Raw genomic sequence first — 19,808 nt, 5'->3', positions numbered from 1 at the left:
AGGCGGGAGCAGACCGGGAAGGGTCTGAATGGGAAGGGGAAGGAGAGGAGGGGGGGAAAGTCACCCGGACTTCAGGAGAAAGAAAGCACCGTGACCTGGCAATAGGCAAGAATTTCTGTCTGCATAATTTGCAGTCTGTTGCCTGTTGGTAACGGCTGGGAGCAAAGGGGCTCTGGAGCAGGCAATAGTCTCCTTCTTCTTCCTCTCCTTCTTCTTCCTCTCTTCCTCCTCCCCCTCCCTTTCTATTTTATTGTTTTTACTTAAAGAGGCGGCTTTTTGAATCCACACGCCCCAATCCCCCCTCCCCCACCCCCCAGTTAAGTAACTATTTGGTATAAAAAGGAAATATCGCCTATTCGGTTTCATTCAGCAGTGCCAAAAATTTTGTTATGAGGAACGAGCCCGCCAACTCTCTTGAAAGAAGGGAAGAGTTGCCAGACGGCGCTTAATAGAGTAACGCCGCGAAAGTTCATTAGGCCCGCTCCAGGCGCGTCCTTCCTAAATGGCCGAGAATCCTTATTATTTCATTCGGAGCCGAAAGAGGACCGCCTACGTCGTCTCCCCGCTCCCGCTCCAGACGCCCTCGAGTCAAGAGGCTAACACGCGGGACATTAAACCGGGCATTAAACTCTGATTTGTTTTTGACGAGTCCCAGAGAGGGAGATGCGGGCGCGCCAGACACTTAACTACTGTTTGTAGGTGTGAGGGTTGGAGATTTACGAGGAGTAGCCACAACATTTGGGCGGGGAGCGTGGGGGGGGGGGGGTTGCGAAGGCTAACTGAGGGGAAGGAGCCCGTTCGCAGGGCGCCCGGGGGCAAAGTGGGCACAGGGGACGGCTCCGTGCCGCATTAGAAGCGTAGGTCGTTGGACGTCCCAGCCCCCGCAGACTAGAGATGCCGTCGCGGAACCGTCGCCGTATAGGTCCCACGCGGGATTTGGGAGAAAGCGACGGAGAAACACGGCGGGAGAGTCTGGGTCGCGCCTCTGCCCCCCCCCCCCACGGGAGCGAAGTGAAGCTGGCGGTTGCCAATGGAAAACAGCCCCGGGAGTCCTTGCAGGGAAGGGTCTCGCCTGCGTCTTCGCGTGCCCAGGCGCCTCGCCTGCGGCGGAGAAAGCATTTCTCTTCCTTCCTTCCTTCTTCCTTCCTCCTCTTTAACGGGGAGCCTGGGCTTTGGGTTTCCCACACTCAATTCCCCTTAAAAACCCACCGCTTGGCAGCGAGCGCAAACCCACTTCTGCCTTCCCGATCCCGCTGAGTGCCAAAACCCCAGCGACGCTCCAGTCGATGGGATCAATCAAAGCCGCGGGAAAGGCTGAAGGGGGGGAGTGAGTGGAAGCAGTGGATGGACCCACGCGCGTGCGCGCGCACCTTTGGAGACAAATAATCGGAAAGGGATTCACATTCACGCCGAAGTTTTTTGAATCTCCCCCCACCACCCGAGCACGCGCGCGCGCATACACACACCCTCCTCCTTCCCTCCTCCCTCCCTGCCTCTTTCTTTAATACTGCCCCCCTACACACACACACAGACATATATACACACACACATTAGAAGACCGCCCACCGCAGAACTAAGACCCCATTCGATTTAAAGCCAGACAGCATTCAGAGGCTGACATTCATTCAATAGATAGAGCGATCATAAGCACAGGCTGTGCGACGGGCGTGATCGCTCTTTCTCTCCCTCGCCTGACTCTTGCCACTCGAGGTTGCGTTCTTCTCGTTCACTTGGAGGGAAAAGTAATTTAAGGATGTTAAACCAGAGAATCTTTCCGGGCATGGTTTTATTCCTGATGTTTTTCTGCCACTTCATAGAAGATCAAACAGCACAAGGTAAGATACAATTCACACATTTTTCCTTTGCTGGTGTGCCTCTGTCTAATCTCTTTTAGGTCCCTCTAGCACTCCCTTTCTAGCTCACCCGACGCCTTTACCTTCTTCAACCCACCCCACGCGTTTAAAGCCCCCGTCCTAAACTCAGACTGAGCTTCCCACTGAAGTCTCCGGGGGTTTCCAACTTGGCTTAGTTAGGTTCGCTTTGCTTTGGGGGCTTTCTGGGAATGCGGAGACTGGGGAAAAGGAAAACCCACGATTCGCTGGACAGAGAATCCCTCTTCCCGTCAGCCTTATCATTTTAATCACCTTCTCCATCATTAGCTCTAAAGGGCTTTCTAAAAAAGCTGGCGTCGCTGTTGCCTGGCTTAAACTTCCAGCATCCGCTGAGAACTTTTCCGAGTTTGGCCAACACGGAGGTTCCATCCTGCCTGTGATTTATCCGCTTATTTACATTTCTTTTTTTAAAAAATCACCGAGACCGCTTCCTTCCACGGGTGCAAAATAATATTCGCATTAGTTCTCACAAATCCGGGCGCGGGTTCCTGGCGGGGGCGGGGGGGGAGAGAGAGAAAAAGGGAGAAGAAGAAAAAAGTTTTTTTTTTTTAAAGTTTGAAGGGTTTTCTTTGTGCCTCCACGTTTCATGCCACTCTGGGAATGAACTTCGGAGGGGTGGGTTTCACAACTGCAAGCATGACTTGCAACGCCAATCTAGACGAGCGTTTCCAGAATAACACCCCACCATCACTTTCAGTTCATTGGAACTTGCTTCCATTCCAGGTAAGCGAGTAAAGGGTTCGGATTAGCATTTGCAACTTTGGGCTTCGTTTAAAGCACAGTAAACGAAAGTCAACTTCTGGAAACTGAAAATGGTCTCCTCCGCCCCAATTGGTTTGCGTTGTCTGAAAGAGGGAGATTAATGACATTAAGTCCATAATTGATGGTTATATCCCATCCATACATTTATCTTCCGTGTTACACCATTGCAACTTTAAGCAAGTAGTCATGAAAAGAACTTCCTAACTGGTAGATCCCTTGGTGGTGCTGCTGCTAGTACTACCTTGAAGTGGGTGGATGTTGGGGCGTGAGAGTAGCGTCGGTTCTGCCTGGCACCCTGTGGTGTAAAGAAACAAATTCGGTTTGATCTGCATTTGTTTTGGAGGTCAGACTGATGATTCACGAAGAACTGGTTCCAACAAAACTCTCTAGATTATCTCAAGGAATAGGGCGATGGGTCAGATCAGTGTTTTTGGCTCGGTTCCCACAGTAACAGACAGACTCAAGGTTGCTGGTGTCAGTGTGTGCGTGTAAGTGCGCGCGCGTTGCTGTTTTCTCCATAAAGTCCATGCCAACTTGTCTATTCCACGTCCTTCTACGTTATCCCATTGGTAGAGCTGCAAATCGCTGCTGGAGCGCGTGTGCAGTTTGAACGCTCATTCCCCCCTCTGCTTCTCTTCTCTTTTTCCTTCTGAAATAGGCGAAATTCAGATCTTTCGAACGACCCGCGCCTTATAGTTGCTAGGATCTGTCGCTCCTACACCTCGGGATTGACGAGGGTGGGAGCAGTTGTAGTGAGATTTCCCCGTTAGGTTTATTGTGAAAACTTGTTTTTAGTGTTAAAAAGTTGTTTATCGGTTTAGGTAGTTTATAAACAGAGGAGCTGGGTTGATGAGTTCAGCTAATGGGTAGAAAAGGCAGGTTCGTCGATCGCAATAACTCTCTTTCTCGCGCACGCACACCCAGAGACACGCACTTTTGATGCTCCAGGTCTATTTCAAGACCTTGCCGTGCGCAATTAACCCCTCTTCCCCCCCCCCTTAACCACCACCCCCCTCTGAAATTGCTGGCAGTTGTCTACCTTCCCCGGCTGGAATAACAAGGCGTCGAACGGGTTTGATCAAGTTGTTGAAACTGCGCTTCCGTTTGATTCAGAGGAGTAGCTTCAGGTTATGAAACGGGACAAATAAAAGTAAACAGTCTAGTAAAAGTCAATTAAACCCGCACGTGTTATGTCTGGGTCACTGGTAACTGACACTGAGCTGGCTGCGTCTCCCTCTCCCTTTTTCTCTTCCTGCACTAGCTGGGAATTGCTGGCTCCGGCAAGCCAGGAATGGTCGCTGCCAGGTCCTCTACAAAAACGGTCTCAGCAAGGAAGAGTGCTGCAAGACAGGGAGGCTCACCACTGCCTGGACGGAGGAGGATGTCAGCGACCACGTGCTTTTCAAATGGATGATTTTTAGCGGAGGGGCCCCCAACTGCATCCCCTGCAAAGGTGGGTGCTGCTAAGAATGGTCTGGCTCTTGAAAGGGCTTGTAAGTTAATAGATGAAGAGAGGAGAGGGGATGAAGAGAGATTGAAACATCTTGGTTCATTCAACCTAGTATGGCCTTTACATGGGTAGCATTAGATACAGAGGTTCCCTAGCTCTACCATGAGGAATGTAGTCTCTGTCCCTGAAGATGTCAAACTACACTGCTGAATTGCTGTCTCCTCCCATAAGGAAAGGATAGGCAAGATTATTTTCAGTGCCAAGGATTGTACATAGAACATACAAAATCCAGTGGAACTTGTGCTTGAGCATTTCTTCTCTTCACTGGAAAACTCGAAAGTGTAGTCAGATAAAAGCATTTATTACAACGTAGGACTCTGTGTTATATCAATTTTAATTATTAGGCTTCTGAATTATTCTTATCTCTCTACAATGAATGGTACTGGATTTTAGAATTTCCAAGAGCCTTTCTTGTAACACTAGTTGACTAGTTGATCTATATAAAAAAAAACAACCCTAGGCTGATCAGAAACAGGATCAGAAGAGATTACTACTTGGATGAGGGGCTAGCAGAGAATGCCAGAGCTGTAGACAAGACTGAGAAGTAAAACAGGAGAGCCTATCCAAGGAGACCATGTATTGTTGTCCAGAAACCTACCCAAAAGGTTTGGATTGTGTTCTACCTGCCCAACTGACCTGACATCCATTTGGATGGATGGCAGGAATCAAACTGGAAATAGACCTTCTTCTCACCTAAGCTCACAATTCTGCATACAAAGAATGCATTCAAATACTGAGCCCAAATTAGAAGGTAATTTGAGTGGAGTGTTTTCTTTTCCTTATCATAACTAAGGCTATTTCAAAGTATATATTTTCCCTCCATGACTCAACTGATTGAAAGCCACATGACTTGACCTGCTCTCCCATTCTGGTCCTTGGTATGCTCACCCAGAAAGGTATTTTGTCTTTGCTCAAGTTATTCTCCAGGCATCTTATTTCTCAAGCAGGTTTATTTGTGACTTTCTTAATCACAGTCTCTGTGTTTTTTAAGTTTTGTAAAACAACCTTTCTAACAGGCTAGGCTTCCAGCTGCATCAGAAAGCTTGTTATAAGGAGAGGGTTTCTGCCCTCCAGTAGAACCCTTTACCTGCGTTTAAATGCCCTAGCATTTAAAACAAATTTCAGACCTAGATGAAATAAAGAATGGTGTGTATATGAGAATTTTATGTTTGATGTGTTCTTGGTGCCAGCAGGATAGTACTAAAGAAAGCTAGGAGACGTTACAATGGAAATGCAGCTCTGAAGTCACTTAACTTAGTGTGGCACACGCATCATGAACAGGATGCTTTGCTAAAAGTAAAAACTGTGTATTTCAACCAAAGCTTTTCACCCTGCAATGTTGAGAAATCTCTGCTCCAGTAACCTTCAGCATGAAGGATGTTAGAGAACAAACTCAGTTCATGTCAAGGGCACCATATGAGCAGAGATGTTATTGCACTGAATGATGGGATAGATAGAGGAGGCGGCTGAAACAAAAATAAGGCAGCTTTGGTATCCTGTCTCCCAAGTGGCATTCAGAGTGTTTCCTTGATGAAAATTAGTCACCTTGACATATATAGTACTTATCAGCGCAATGGGAGATTAATCTATTCTATCTGTTCAGAGTCTGAACTCACTCATCCTGCTAAGCCATAGAAGAAACCAAAGATGAGCTCCCACAATATGATAACCTCTAAACCAATGTTTCTTAGCCCTGACTTTAAGATCTGAGGAGTTCAATTCCATATTTCCCCATGCTGTCTCAAAGTTGTCAAGAGTAAGAAACACTGCTCTAAACCATAGCTTGCACTTTGTAACAGTTGGATCTATATAACACCCTAAATCAAAGTCAAACAAGCCATATGCTAATGCAAAGTAGGAGCTGAGCCAAAGTGTATTTAGAGAGGTTTTAAACTGCTACTACTGTTTTTGTAGGTAAAATTGCATATCATTTCACTGCAAGTTAACAAACTAATTTTCTAAAGAGGGCACTCTCATTATTTTGTGACTTTAGCATCATTGTAGGCATCATTAGTGCAGTTTTCATAGTCTCTTGCAAGTGATCTGCTCAGAAAATGGAAAACCTCTGTGTTTGATTTTTTTAAATATAGTTTTATTGGGGAAAATAGTATTTTGTGATTCAACAATATTCTCATGTGTAGCCTATGAAATTGTGATGGGAGTTTTAGATATTCTTAGACAATGTTTTTGGATTTCATATTACCTGTCAAACTCTTTTCTCTCCATTCCTCTTCCATTTCCTCTTTTAGAAACCTGTGAGAATGTGGACTGTGGACCTGGGAAGAAATGTAAAATGAACAAGAAGAACAAACCTCGGTGTGTCTGCGCTCCAGATTGCTCAAATATCACATGGAAGGGACCTGTGTGTGGCTTGGATGGGAAAACCTACAAAAATGAGTGTGCCCTCCTGAAAGCCAAATGTAAAGAACAACCAGATCTTGAAATCCAGTATCAGGGCAAATGCAAAAGTATGTTTACAGTAACCTTATTTTCTCAGTCCTAGAGTCAGGGATGGAAAGCATGTATAGCAGTGTTTCCCAAGCTTGGTAACTTGAAGATGTCCGGACTTCAATTCCCAGAATTCCCAGCCAGCGAATTATGGGAGTTGAAGTCCAGACATCTTCAAGTTGCCAAGGTTGGGTAACACTGATGTATAGAAAATCCCGTAAACCACTTATTCTGCAGAAAGATGTTAGGACCCGGTCAGTGGTAGGATTCAATTTTTTAAATGTTCTGTGGGCATGTCATGGCTTGGTGCGTGTGACATGGCTTGGTGGACGTGGCAGGGGAAGGATACTGTAAAATCTCCATTCCTATCCCACTCTAGGAGAAGGTTACTGCAAAATCTCCATTTCCTCCCTATCAGCTGGGACTCGGGAGGTAGAGAATAGATGGGGGCGGGGCCAGTCAGAGGTGGTATTTACCAGTTCTGCAAACTACTCAAAATTTCCTCTACCAGTTCTCCAGAACTGGTCAGAACCTGCTGAAAACTACCTCTGGACTCAGTGAGAAAACAGGTTGTGAATTGTCTTCCCATTTACAAAATAATAACACAAAGGTAATGTTCTAAACACAGACAATGGGATGGGCAATTTTACCATAGTCTTGTCAAACTTGTTGCACCCAAATGTGCTTTTCAATTCCTAGCATCCTCAGTAATTCCACACCAGCTGAGGTATTCTGGGAGCTGAAATCTGCACATCTAGAGAATGCCCAGATTGGAAAAGGCTTTACTAAGTAACCAAATGCCATTCCTATAGAACATATTTATATTTCTGCAGCAGAACAGAATAGAAAATCTTGAGATGATGAAGTTCTGCAAGTGTTTTTAAAAAATGAGGGAAAAGGTTAGATAGTTGCTCCTTGATGAATTAGCTGCCTTTTCACTTGCAAGTAAATTGTTTCAAACTTCGGGGCTGTCTAAGCCAGCAGTCAGTTTCCATAAACATCTCATGGGGACACAGTAGCAAACACACAAAAGCAATAATAGCATCCTGACCACATTTCCAAGTAATTGCCTACAATTTTGGCTATAATTCATAGTGATTAAGATGGTATTTTCTGATAACCTTGGCTGCCCTGTGTCTAATATCTCCTTGAAGTCATCCACATTGATAGTTGCACTGCATCTTCTGGCAGGAGAGAAGAAGAAAAAAAAACATGCCAAGAATACAAATCAGCAGTTTTTATACCAGTTCTCAAAAAGTACACAACCTATTTTCCTTCCTATTAAAATTGGAAATTAAACTGTGGACTCGGTGATACAAACTGTGTCCTTCCCATATATTAGCAGCCTTGAAAGTTTGTTCATATGCCAGTTTTAGATTTGGAGGAGGCAGAAATACCCACTTATTAGCATGAGACCCCTTCCTTGGAGATCTTCCCGATTGCTTCCAGATGCTGTGGAACAGTTTGGAGCAGCTGAAGCTACAGCTTCTCATTCTTGTTGGCTAGGGAGTAGGTGACAAGGAAGGGAAAAGCCATTGTGACATTGTGGATTAGTTCTTCATGGTTATGCACTTTGATAGATGCCAAGTCCTAATGCTTTTTCTAGGACGATCATTAGAGTTACTAGGTTGTAAATCACTGATCCCAAGTCTAGGACTTACAATTACTAGGTCATCCATTTAACAGCTAGAGTATAAACTAACTGAAAATTCAAAAGGTTGCTGGTCTTTTACTGCCTTAATTTAATTAAAGCTTTTTCAGTTTTTGCTATTTGTGTCTATTCTGATGGCTCAGATGCTCTCATTATTCACAATGTTTTCCCTACCGTTTATTTCAGAGACATGTAGGGATGTTTTATGCCCAGGCAGTTCCACATGTGTGGTTGATCAAAATAATAATGCCAACTGTGTGACATGCAATCGGATTTGCCCTGAACCAACTCTACCTGAACAGTATCTTTGCGGGAATGATGGAATAACATACGCAAGTGCCTGTCATCTAAGAAAAGCTACTTGCCTGCTTGGAAGATCCATTGGCCTAGCCTATGAAGGAAAATGTGTCAGTAAGTACCATGGAACAAGAGATTACAGGTTTATTTTTAAAATGAGAGAAAATACACGAAGGGGAAAGCTTTTCCAACTGAACTGGAATCCTTATTACGTAGCACAAACCTAGTTCAGTTTTTTTTTTCCTGGCTATTGTTCTCAATAGTCATTGTTTTTAGATTCCCCCAGCAAATATCAGCAGAAATTCCAGGATCCTTGACTTAAAACAGCCACTAGAATCTCTCAGACACGATGTGGCATGGCTAAATATACCGTATTTTTCAGAGTATAAGACGCACCTTTTTCCCTCAAAAAAGAGGGTGAAAATCTGGGTGTGTCTTATACCTTGAATACAACATTTTGGGCCACCCAAAACCCTGTCCCTTTGCAAAAATGGCCATGCATAGCCTTTAGGAGGCTTCTAGAGTGCTCTTGAGAGCTGGGGAGAACAGAAATGAGCAAAAAATGGGCCCTTTTTTGATGAAAAATGGATCACTTTTTGCTCATTTTTGGGGGGGCAGCTCCAGGAGCACTCTATAAACCTCCTAAAGGCTATGCATGCCCCTTTTTCGTCAAGATGTGAAGCAATCAGCTTCAAAGAAGAAGAGACATGGATTTGAACTGCTAAAGTAGAGTTTAGCAGTTCAACTCCACCTCTTTTCTTCCTTGAAGCTGAATTGTTATTAGTTATTTATATAACTGACTTCTTTGCCGCAGAAGCCACTGGCACTTACCTTGCTTCTGAGAATTGTTGCTTGGATTGCTCCACATCTGGAGGGTCTTACGAAAGGAGAGATGGAATGTTATGTTATGAGAGAAATGGCTCTTGATCGTATATGTCACGTGGAGGCAGTTGAAGCTAGGGATGGCCAAGGGGCAAGTGGGCTTCCTTTCACTACACGTTAGGCAATCCTTGTTTAATGACCTTAACCAGGACCAGAATTTCCATCACTAAGCAAATCAATCATTAGGCAAAGCATCACGTAACTCTACCACTTAGTGACAATAGTTCTAATAGTTCCAGTTGTTAGGCAAGGACCGCACATTCCCCATGCTCTGCCATGTTTGGATTCCACTTCAGTTCTCCCCATCTGCCTATCTCTGTCCCTATCACTGCCCTTTTGGCCACTTTGCACTCTGCCACCACCATCTATCCTTGCTTTCTCCCAGCTGTCCCAGCTTCACCATCTTCTTCTGATGAAGCACATCCAGCCAAAGAGCTGCTGGCCTTTTGAAGACCTCTGCAATGCCACCAAGAGTTCTCCAGGCTTTGGGGAGGCTTTGCGAAGCAATGCCTTTGGGTTGCCAAAGGCAGAGGTGGGGAGAAGATAAGCCAATGTGGGGAGTTGCAATTGTTAATGAAGGTGGGCTGTCAAGTGCCCAAATTTTGATCACCTGAATGTAGGGTAATTGAACAGCCCAAACCTGGAGCATTAGTTGTAACTACCATTTTTTCAGCACTTTCATAACTTTAAACAGTGGCTGAATAAATAAATGCCTGTTAAGAGAGGACTACCTATTCAAAACCTGAACAACCTGGGATTTGAATTGCATCTAAGTACTGGCAATGGGATAGCTTCCCCATTGCACCAGAAGGTAACTTAAGGTTATAGAGGAAACTCCATAGTGTAAACAAATGATCTACATTATCTGACAATTTTATCGGAATGGTGAAGTTGCAGTATTGTGACACAAGATCCACCTCTTACATGAATCCATGAGATGTCACAATATATATACAAAACAAGCAGATCTCGTATTGTGGCATTACAATGCTTGTTTGCTCTCTGTGCTACCTGTGTAGGTATCCGTGAGTACAGCTTTCTCCTCTTGCAACTTCTAGAGCTGATTAACACACTGCTTAAGGATAGTTTATAAAGTAATGGGGAAAGTTGACCGCATTATACATTTTACCCTCAACATTTTGTCATTGTTCCCAATTTTTTAAAAAAAATCCACTTAAAGTAACCAACTTATTTTGCTTAATGATAAAGGTAGGTCTCAGTGGAGAGTGAAGCTGGAAGAAGACGTTACCAGATAGTGACAGTTTTAGTTCTATTCTGTGCTAGTAATGAGAAGAACTAAAAGTCTTAAGAGAAATTTCCTTCCCCTAAAGTGATCTTATTAATTAATGCTGCTAAAAAAAATAAGAGATGATTAAGATGATATATTTATATATCACTTCCTGGTGTTGAAAATTTGGCAGCGGTGATAAGGGTAGTTTATCCAAGAATTATGCATAAGGACTAGGCATGAGGTGCCCCTCCAGATGTTGATGTGCTCAATTTCCAATTTTCTCAGTATTGACTCTGTTGGCTTGGGCTGCTGAAAGTGATGATTCAGCCACATATGAAGGTCTACCCTCTGCCATAAATTCCATTAGTGTTATTATCTTACCAAATTGGAGAGGGTGATTTACTTTCTTGTTAGTTGCGATCGTGTCCGACCCATTGCGACCCCATGGACAACGTTCCTCCAGGCCTTCCTGTCCTCTACCATCTCCCAGAGTCCATTTAAGCTCACACCTACTGTTTTGATGAGTCCATCCAGCTACTTATTCTCTGTCGTCCCCTTCTTCTTTTGCCCTCAATCTTTCCCAGCATTAGGCTCTTCTGCAGTGAGTCCTTCTCATTAGGTGGCCAAAGTATTTGAGTTTCATCTTCAGGATCTGGCCTTCTAAAGAGCAGTCAGGGTTGATCTCCTTTAGGACCAACCAGTTTGATCGCCTTGCAGTCCAAGGGACTCGCAGAAGTCTTCTCCAGCACCATAGTTCAAAGGCCTCAATTCTTTGACACTTAGCCTTTCTTATGGTCCAACTTTCACAGCCATACATTGTAACTGGGAAAACCATAGCCTTGACTATACACACTTTTGTTGGCAGGTGATTTCTCTGCTTTTTAGTATGCTGTAATTTACTAAAAATCCCTTAAAGTGAGTGAAAGTGAGAAGCAAGTTTGAAATCAGAAACTTTCTGATTCTAGCTCAATCTCTTATTTGCATCAGCTCAGGGAAGCGGGAAAAATCATACTGCTTATGTAGGGGTTCTTTTGTTTGGTTTTAGCCCACATGTTCTCCTCTGAAATATTACTTCCGGTTTAAAAATGACAAATCAAAACAGAGAAGGATAGTTTGGTCAGTAAGTTAACAGAGATCTAACTTCAACCCATTTCTATATGTGGAAAAACCACTTACATATTGTTGCCAAGAGAACTCCCTGGCTGTATAAATTACCAAAAATTGTAATCTCCTTATGTCCCTATCTCATATTATAGACAATAAATTACAAATACATCATTATTATGTTTATTTATCAAACGTAGATTGATCCAGTAGCATGTTTCTTTAATTAGCAGTCTCAAGTAGAATGCAGCCCCCTCAAAAAGAAGATGGCAGGTAGTGCTTTAAGCAATATTTAGGACAGGGGTCCTCAAATTATGGCCCGTGGGCCAGGTATGGCCCACTGAAGCCATTAATACAGCCCACGTGGGACTACAAGGCTGCCCCACCCACATCGCCCTGCCTACCTGCTGGCCCCTACTTGCCTTCTGGAGGCCGGGGGGACCAAAAACGGGGCATGTGGAGGCCTCGGGAGGCCAAAAATGGAATCATGTTTGGCTTCCCCAGCCTTCAGAGAGAGGAGGGGAGAGGCAGTGACACACACACAGACACACACACACACACACACACACACACACACGTCTCTCATATACATCCCAAGGCAGCCACATTCTTTCAATAACCTGCTTTCCACCCCCAGGAGCATAACAAATTAAAATTTAATTTCTGTGTATTGTTTGGGCTGCTAAATTGGCCATGCCCACCATGTCACAGGACCACCTAGCCACGCACACCCAGCCAGTCTGACCCCCCCAACAGTCTGAGGGACCATGAATTGGCCCCCAGTTTAAAAAGTTTAAGGACACCTAATTTAGGATAATATAGCTAACTACAATTCTCAAAATACTTTAGCATTAATCATGCTGACTAGGATTATTGGCAAACATTGTTTAGTAATTTTTGGAAGGGCACAAGATCCCTAGTCCTGAATTGATAGCAAAATCCATACTTCCAACTTTAAGCAATATGAAATTTGAAAATTCATAATGTTTCCCTCTAATGCAGTGTTTCTCAACCTTGGTCACCTGAAGATGCGTGGACTTCAACTCCCAGAATTCCCCAGCCAGCTCTGGGGGAATTCTGGGAGTTGAAGTCCACTCATCTTCAGGTGGGCTAAGGTTGAGAAGCACTGCTCTAATGTGTTTCCCCTAATTTTGTACATCTCTCAGAATCCACTGAAGTTCGGCAGCCAATAAATATTAATAAATAATTAAAAATAATAAGCTAATATTAAAGACCTGTAGAAAGCAAGAGGGATGGCTTTGATAGAAATACACAAAAACTGTTACTTAGGCAAAGAGAGCTGAACTCTTCTTGCAATCCTAGAGATTAAGATAATATTCTGTAGCTACTGAGGGAAATTCCCCTCAAATTCAATGGAGTGTAAGAAGAAGAGCTAAAATATAATAAGGCTTGCAAGATTGATGTCAGCCCCACTAGATAACCCAGACCAGGAAACTGACTCCAAAGGTAGACTAGAACTATATTTGATTAATATGGGCTATAATAGCAAAACCTTTCAAATCTGATGTTTTATTTCCCCTTCTTTACTCTCTACATATCTTAATAGATCCTGATCCACAAATTTTCAGCCACTCTTCAACTCTCATCAGTCACCTTCACTGGTTTCCGTTACCTCTTCCATTTCTGTTGTTTGACTTCTAGTCCACTAAAATGCAGCCAGAGCAATGTGCCAGGAATGACAAACGCTCTCTCTCCCTTCTTTTGTTCTCTCATGGCTGCTGATGGAGCAGCAATAAGCCCAAATGGTTCAGAAGAAGTTGATTAGGTGAATAAATCCGTTCTGGGTGTTTACCCAAAAGATTGGAAATGGATCGCTCCCTGTCATGATCTCAATAATGTATCAGGATTGGGTTTAGAAATATTTCAGTTATTTTCCGGAAATGAATGAAGTATCCTGATTTTTTAATAATCCTAGTTCAGTGCTAGTTAATTAGGGGTGAGGGATTTTTTTGCATAATTTATATTGACACTGGTAGATAGAAATATTCCATTTTAACCAGTTACACTTAAATCAGATTATTCATTTCATATTTATAAATCTGCTGTCAGCTTTGGAAGCATATGCCATCTGCATATGTTCTTCCATATTGAATAATGTCCATTTTTAATTTATTATAATATATTTGCAAATACCTAAAATGTGTAAAGTTTTGGGTCTTTGTGTAGAGATTTATTTTATTGCTGCCATTTATCCTGAATTTATCTAACTTGTCTTCAGTGATGGCATTATACAGTCAAAGCCTACAAGCCAGATAAAACTATTATACCATCTCTGACTGGCTAACTAATTTAGGAATAAGGAAAAAAGTAGATGAGTTAAAATCATTCCTAATAAATAGCAGGAGGCAAACATGATAAGAAAAAGTAGGTATTTTCAAAAATTGCTAGTTCTGACTTCAAATTATTAAAATAGGAAAAAAAACCTGGCCCAACATTCCACTCCACATCTGCCACATCACAACTACTTCCTTGGTATGGAAAAATGCTATTGTATACAAATTTATATTTGAAAAACTCATAGGAATGCACTCCTCGGATCCAGAAGAATAAAATTTGGTCAAAAAACTTTCCACCAAATCCAGTTAACAATTATTAAAGACTAGTCTTTCGCCTTGATTCCACTGGAATGTGTGATACTTGTGAATACCAAGTCTCTGAAGACGTTTTCTGACCACATGGTTTAGGATTCAGTTCAACTGGATTCCAATGGAAACATTTTACTAGGCAAGGAAGCTTAGGAAACACACACTGGATTGATACAAAACCACTTTTCTCCCTTACAAATAATAAATAACAGGTCATGCATATAAGGGACATCTGCAAGTACTAAAACCATGATTAAACATAATCTTCAAAACTGTATCAGCATCTTGAAGTGGCTTATAAATTGATAAAGTAGAAAATAAATAAATAAAATCATTTTCCCAGTCAAAGATGAGAAATATTGCAATTACATTTGGATTAAGACTTGATTCCTCTAAAACAGGTCTGTGGAATAGTTTACTTATTCTTTGAATGCTCTGCCGAGCCAGGAAAGACATTCCACAATATAAGCAGTACCCATCAGAAGAGTAAATGCTGTGTAATTTAATATCATAACATTATTATAAGTATTCCCCAGGTGAGTAATCACCTGTCACATTAAATATTAAAGTTCAGCAACAACTGTTGCAAGAGTTCTAGAGGTTATACGCAAAGCTTTTAGGGACCACGTGAAACCCTGAGGATTCGGATTGAATATTTCTGAGTCTAACATCTAATTGTGATGTGAGCAAGCATTTGCACATGTGCACAATAACACAAAAATACACACACAGCCTATTTCCTGTGCCCCCGTGAAGATCATTGTTCTCCTCACAAAAATAATTAGAAGCAAGAAGGCAGTTAAACCCTGATTTGGGAGGAAACTAAACAAATATAGCAAACAAGACTCCTAAGAATGCTATAGCACAGGCTATAAGTGTTGCTATCTATGTTCTAACTTGCTTCTATGTTCCTTTGGTTTCAAGGGAAGAGATTTAAATGTATGCCTAACTTCCCCATTTAAATAACCTACTTTTTAAGATGCTGCACACTGATGAATCATATCTAGTTTTCCAAAATAGTTGTGCTTTTACAACTACTATTCTTAAATCATAGATTCTAGGTTAGTACTGCCAAACTTAATAGGATGATTGTATAGACCGATTTTTCAAAAGGCTAATCTGCCCATTTAATGCAACTTTTCAATCCTCTTTTGAATTCAAAATCAAACAGAGTATTTCATTTGTAGTATATCTTGCATTTATGTTTGTATGTTGTATCAAATGGTATTCTCAGAAACAGAAAATAATAAACTGAAAGCCTTGATAGGTGAGGTTCAGCTTGTGAGATTTCAATGCAAGGAGATAAACCCAGTAGTTGTTCACCAGATTATACATTAGAGAAATTTATTCAGATGTTATAAATGGCTTTTTTAAAATAATGTCATGCTGTACCTACTTCTTTGGATCCAACCCTGGAAGGCCTTGGAAAGGCAATTTTGAGAAATCCCACTCTCAATGACCTCCAGGGTTGTGGAAAATTGTTGCCTAGACACAACTAAAAGGCACCAGTCTGCAAAAGCAGATCAAGATTGTGTAGTCAGCTAGGACATCTGATCTTTGATAAGAAAAAAAGTCATTTTCCCCAAGAAACAAAGCATTTCTTCTCCATTTGCCTTTCACTTAAAATGTGTGTGTGTGTGTGTTTTGATTTTTTTTTAAACTGTGAGCACTGACATCCAAGATCAAATGAGCTTCAGCAGTTTCTGAGCCCTGTGCAGTGCAGGGCGATCTGCTGACTAGCAGCTTGGGAAACCAGTATTAAATAAGGAATCATGTAAGCTAAATTCTAAATGTTTATTCAAACACAACTCTTAATGTGTTTAGGGACACATTTAGCTTAGGTGACAAATGCTGCAGAATGGCTCTGGATATCCTAAGCCCTTTCTTAGGTCAAATAGTTACACTGAAATCATGCCATATATACCCCATTTTTAAAAGTATAACTATGTATGAGTGCTGTCCTATCACAGCTAAAAGTCAGCTCTTCACATAAAGTAGTTTTAAATAATCAAGTTGCAAGCTTGCTATAGCCTGATCTCCGTCTTTGTCTATCTGACTGTCTGTTTGTCTGTCTGTCTCTTTCATTCTCTCTCTCTCTCCCTCCCACCCCCTCTCTCTCTCACACACAGACATGCCAACAAAACCAAAGAGAGTATAATCAGACAGTAGACAAGGTATTTCAACTTTTAGCAACATTCCTGCCATTAGATTATTTAAATCTGGCATGCTTTTTATTTGCACACGTTAGAAAAACACAGTACACAGTACTCTCAGAATCACCTTGAACCACAAGATGGGCAGCAAATCAAATTGATAAATAGTTTGCTACCGGTTTATCATTATAGATAATAAAGCACCCCCAGCCACAATCCACCTTAAGAACTTGAGAACTATATATCGCATTATTACTGTCACTAGGGCAGAAATTAAAAAGCAGATTTTTAAAGTTCTCTCTGTCCTTTCCAACCATTTTTAAAAGCATTCCCTCCAATTGAAATTAAGAGAAAAGAATAATAAATTAATTTCAAGCCAACGTAGATTACATGTCTACTTGAGCAAATGTTTAGGCCAGGGGTGTCAAACTCGTGTCGTTACAGCATCATCATCACGTGACATATTGTGACCTTTTTTCCCCTTTTGCTAACCAGGCATGGGCGGGGCCAGCACTCAACATATCCGGCCATGGGCCGTGCATTTGACACCTCTGGTTTAGGCTAGAAGGACTTTTCTATAATGAATATTCCATCCTATCTGGAAAAGAAGCCCAGCCAATATTTCTTTTGTTCCTCTGTAAAGCTGGAATTTTCAAGGTTTTACTTTTTAGTGTCAAAAAGAACTGGACAGTACAAGATGATTCTTAACATTTTATTTCCCATCTCTCCCCAATGTAAGTCTGGGAAATATGATGAATTAGATGGTTTTGGGGTAACCTGCCCAAGTGTTGTTCGAAAGTAGTTTTAGTCATACTCAAGTCCCATTAATTCTGCTGATTCTACATCAAGCTTGGCTGGAATTAAATCCACATAATACTATTTATACCAACAGGAAATAGGAAGAATTGTTATATTTTGTGCTATACAGAGTTCAGAACTGGTCTTGGGTACTATGCATCTTTTCTTGAAGGCTGAGCATCATTTCTGCAACACTTCAGGTGTTGTCCATAGAGCTTGCAATCACAGTGATTTTGCTTTTCAGCTGAAGAATTCAACCACCTTCACAAGCTGCCTTTCCTAGTAGCACCCTTGATCTTATCCTCTACCCCAACACTTGGTGATAATTCAAATTCTCCACCTTTACTTTCACTCTATTTGGGGAGGAAGGATTCACTAACACACACACACACAAACACACACACACAAACACAAAATTTTTGAGAGCATTGTTTTTCTTTTGCTCTTTTAACCCTTATCTCTTCCCATTTTTCCTTTAATAAAAACCCTTTATAGAAGCCAAATCTTGTGAAGACATCCAGTGCAGCACTGGGAAGAAATGCTTGTGGGATTCCAGAGTGGGCAGAGGACGGTGTGCCCTTTGTGATGAGCTATGTCCAGAAAGCAAATCAGACGAAGCTGTCTGTGCCAGTGATAACACCACTTATCCAAGTGAGTGTGCCATGAAGGAAGCAGCCTGTTCCCTGGGTGTGCTATTGGAAGTAAAACACCCAGGATCTTGCAACTGTAAGTGAGATTTTTAACCTTGCAGGAACTTTAATCTTCTGAAGGCAAACAAACAAAAATCCTTAGAATAGGTGAGGATTTAACCTTTATTAAACAGGAAAGAAAAATATGCAGTAGTGAGATCTTACGTAGAAAGATTTATGTATTATGCAGAAATCTTTGTGTTTGATGAGAAGAAAAATCAAATGTTTGAGGGTCCTTTCTCTTTTTAGGAAAGTGTCTAACATCAGAAAGTTGCCTTAAATGCATCTTCCTAGCTGTTTCTTGCCTTCCGTTAATATTGTTTGCTTGAGTGTGCTTTGCTGCCTGCTTTATTAACACTTGGCTATAACCTAATTGTTCCCTCACCTCAACCCTTCCCAAACTAGCTTAACCCCTAACCATGTGGGCTGCTGTCTGCTCACGATGGCCTCTGAATGAAGGACTCAACAGCAGTTTAAAAACCTAGAACACAAGAGCACTTTTTATCTAATTTCAGGAATCTGCCAAATAAACCTGAGCCATTGAGTCTCCAGAACTTGCTGCAGTTATGACTTCATAGATTATGTAACACACACTTTACACATACATGCAAAAAGACAAACAAATAAATAAACCAAAACCCACAATCAACTTTATTGTATAACCACAGGTGCCAAAGTGCATCTCACTGCAATCTACGCTTTAAAAAACATGCCACATCCTATTTTGGCTATGCAGGGGGCTTTGAAAACATGCACAGACAGCTTCTGCGCTTTGTCATCCGTATTTAAACAAGAGCTCCCCTGTATTCTCCTATCTAGCCATCAATGAAGAGCCTGAGGAAGAGGATGAAGAGGATGACCAGGACTACAGCTTTCCTATATCTTCCATTCTAGAGTGGTAAAAAAAATCTCCATCACTTTTGAAACAGCCATTGGGCAAGAATTACAATGTCCATACTGTACATAAGTGTATGCTTATTTATTTGGGGAAGAAAGAAGTATACATATAGTTGAATCTTGTAGACATTTATTTATACTGTGTCATGTTTTATAATTTATACATTAAAGAAGTCTGATTGACTGTACACCTTTTTTTGAAGAAGAAGAAATGTAATCGTTATGGGATGAGCTGTGTTATTTATTGTGAGGTCTCTTGCTTGTAAAGTAAAGCTTTTTTTCTTGTAAACTATAAATCCATTCCTTAGAGCCTAACCCTCCTCCCCAATTACAATTTTCAGCTCCTTATTTCTGCCAATGTTAACTCTTTTCCATTTTAACAAAACTTTGCATGACAGTTTCAGTTACATTTTCTATTTATTGTGTTTCCTTCTTGCCAATTCTGTATATAAATACATGATCCCTCGGATATTTGTTTACAAGGAATCTTGACTGACCAAAAGGCGCTGTAAACTGAGTTAAGTATATATTTGAGGTGGAAAGAGGGAAAGCTTTAACAAAACCTCTTTCCCTGGCTATGTTCTCTGATTGTATCATGTAGTAATGGGATCTCAAAATCCTGAACGTTTTTATTGTACTATGATAATTCAAACCCAAAGATCGGATTATGAAGGGTTTTTTAGTTGCTATGTGGCTAAATGTAAAGAAAGCATTATTTTCTTTTTTTAAGAAAAAGAATAAAAATGAAAATACATTGTCATGAACATCAATGTTTTATTAGGTCTGTCCTCGCAGATGGTCCTGCGTTCCATTTTTTAAGCATTCTTTTTGTTTCACATTCAAAATGTTAACAGAATATTATATCAAAGCTTTATCAGTTCAAGTTTC

General features: G+C 41.5%; 1 protein-coding gene across 3 annotated transcripts; it reads left to right on the top strand.

Annotated features, from left to right (window-relative positions):
* The first annotated feature begins 1,535 nt into the window (after positions 1-1,535).
* On the top strand, positions 1,536-19,564 carry FST (follistatin). 3 transcript variants are annotated; one of them, XM_032213537.1, is made up of 6 exons: positions 1,536-1,835; positions 3,916-4,107; positions 6,414-6,632; positions 8,450-8,674; positions 17,830-17,985; positions 18,843-19,564. In XM_032213537.1, exons 1-6 carry the CDS (start codon positions 1,754-1,756, stop codon positions 18,923-18,925), a joined length of 957 nt encoding a protein of 318 aa, XP_032069428.1. In that variant the 5' UTR covers positions 1,536-1,753; the 3' UTR covers positions 18,926-19,564. The 3 variants fall into 3 exon arrangements, with proteins under 3 accessions (XP_032069428.1, XP_032069429.1, XP_032069427.1); XM_032213538.1 differs by having other exon boundaries at positions 17,830-18,060; positions 18,539-19,564; XM_032213536.1 differs by having other exon boundaries at positions 1,538-1,835; positions 17,830-18,060.
* The last annotated feature ends 244 nt before the right edge of the window (positions 19,565-19,808 follow it).

The sequence above is a fragment of the Thamnophis elegans genome, chromosome 3, assembly GCF_009769535.1.
Source record: "Thamnophis elegans isolate rThaEle1 chromosome 3, rThaEle1.pri, whole genome shotgun sequence".
Classification (NCBI taxonomy): domain Eukaryota; kingdom Metazoa; phylum Chordata; class Lepidosauria; order Squamata; family Colubridae; genus Thamnophis; species Thamnophis elegans.
The sequence above is the reverse complement of the archived record's forward strand: the minus strand, read 5'-3'. Positions and strand labels throughout refer to the sequence as shown.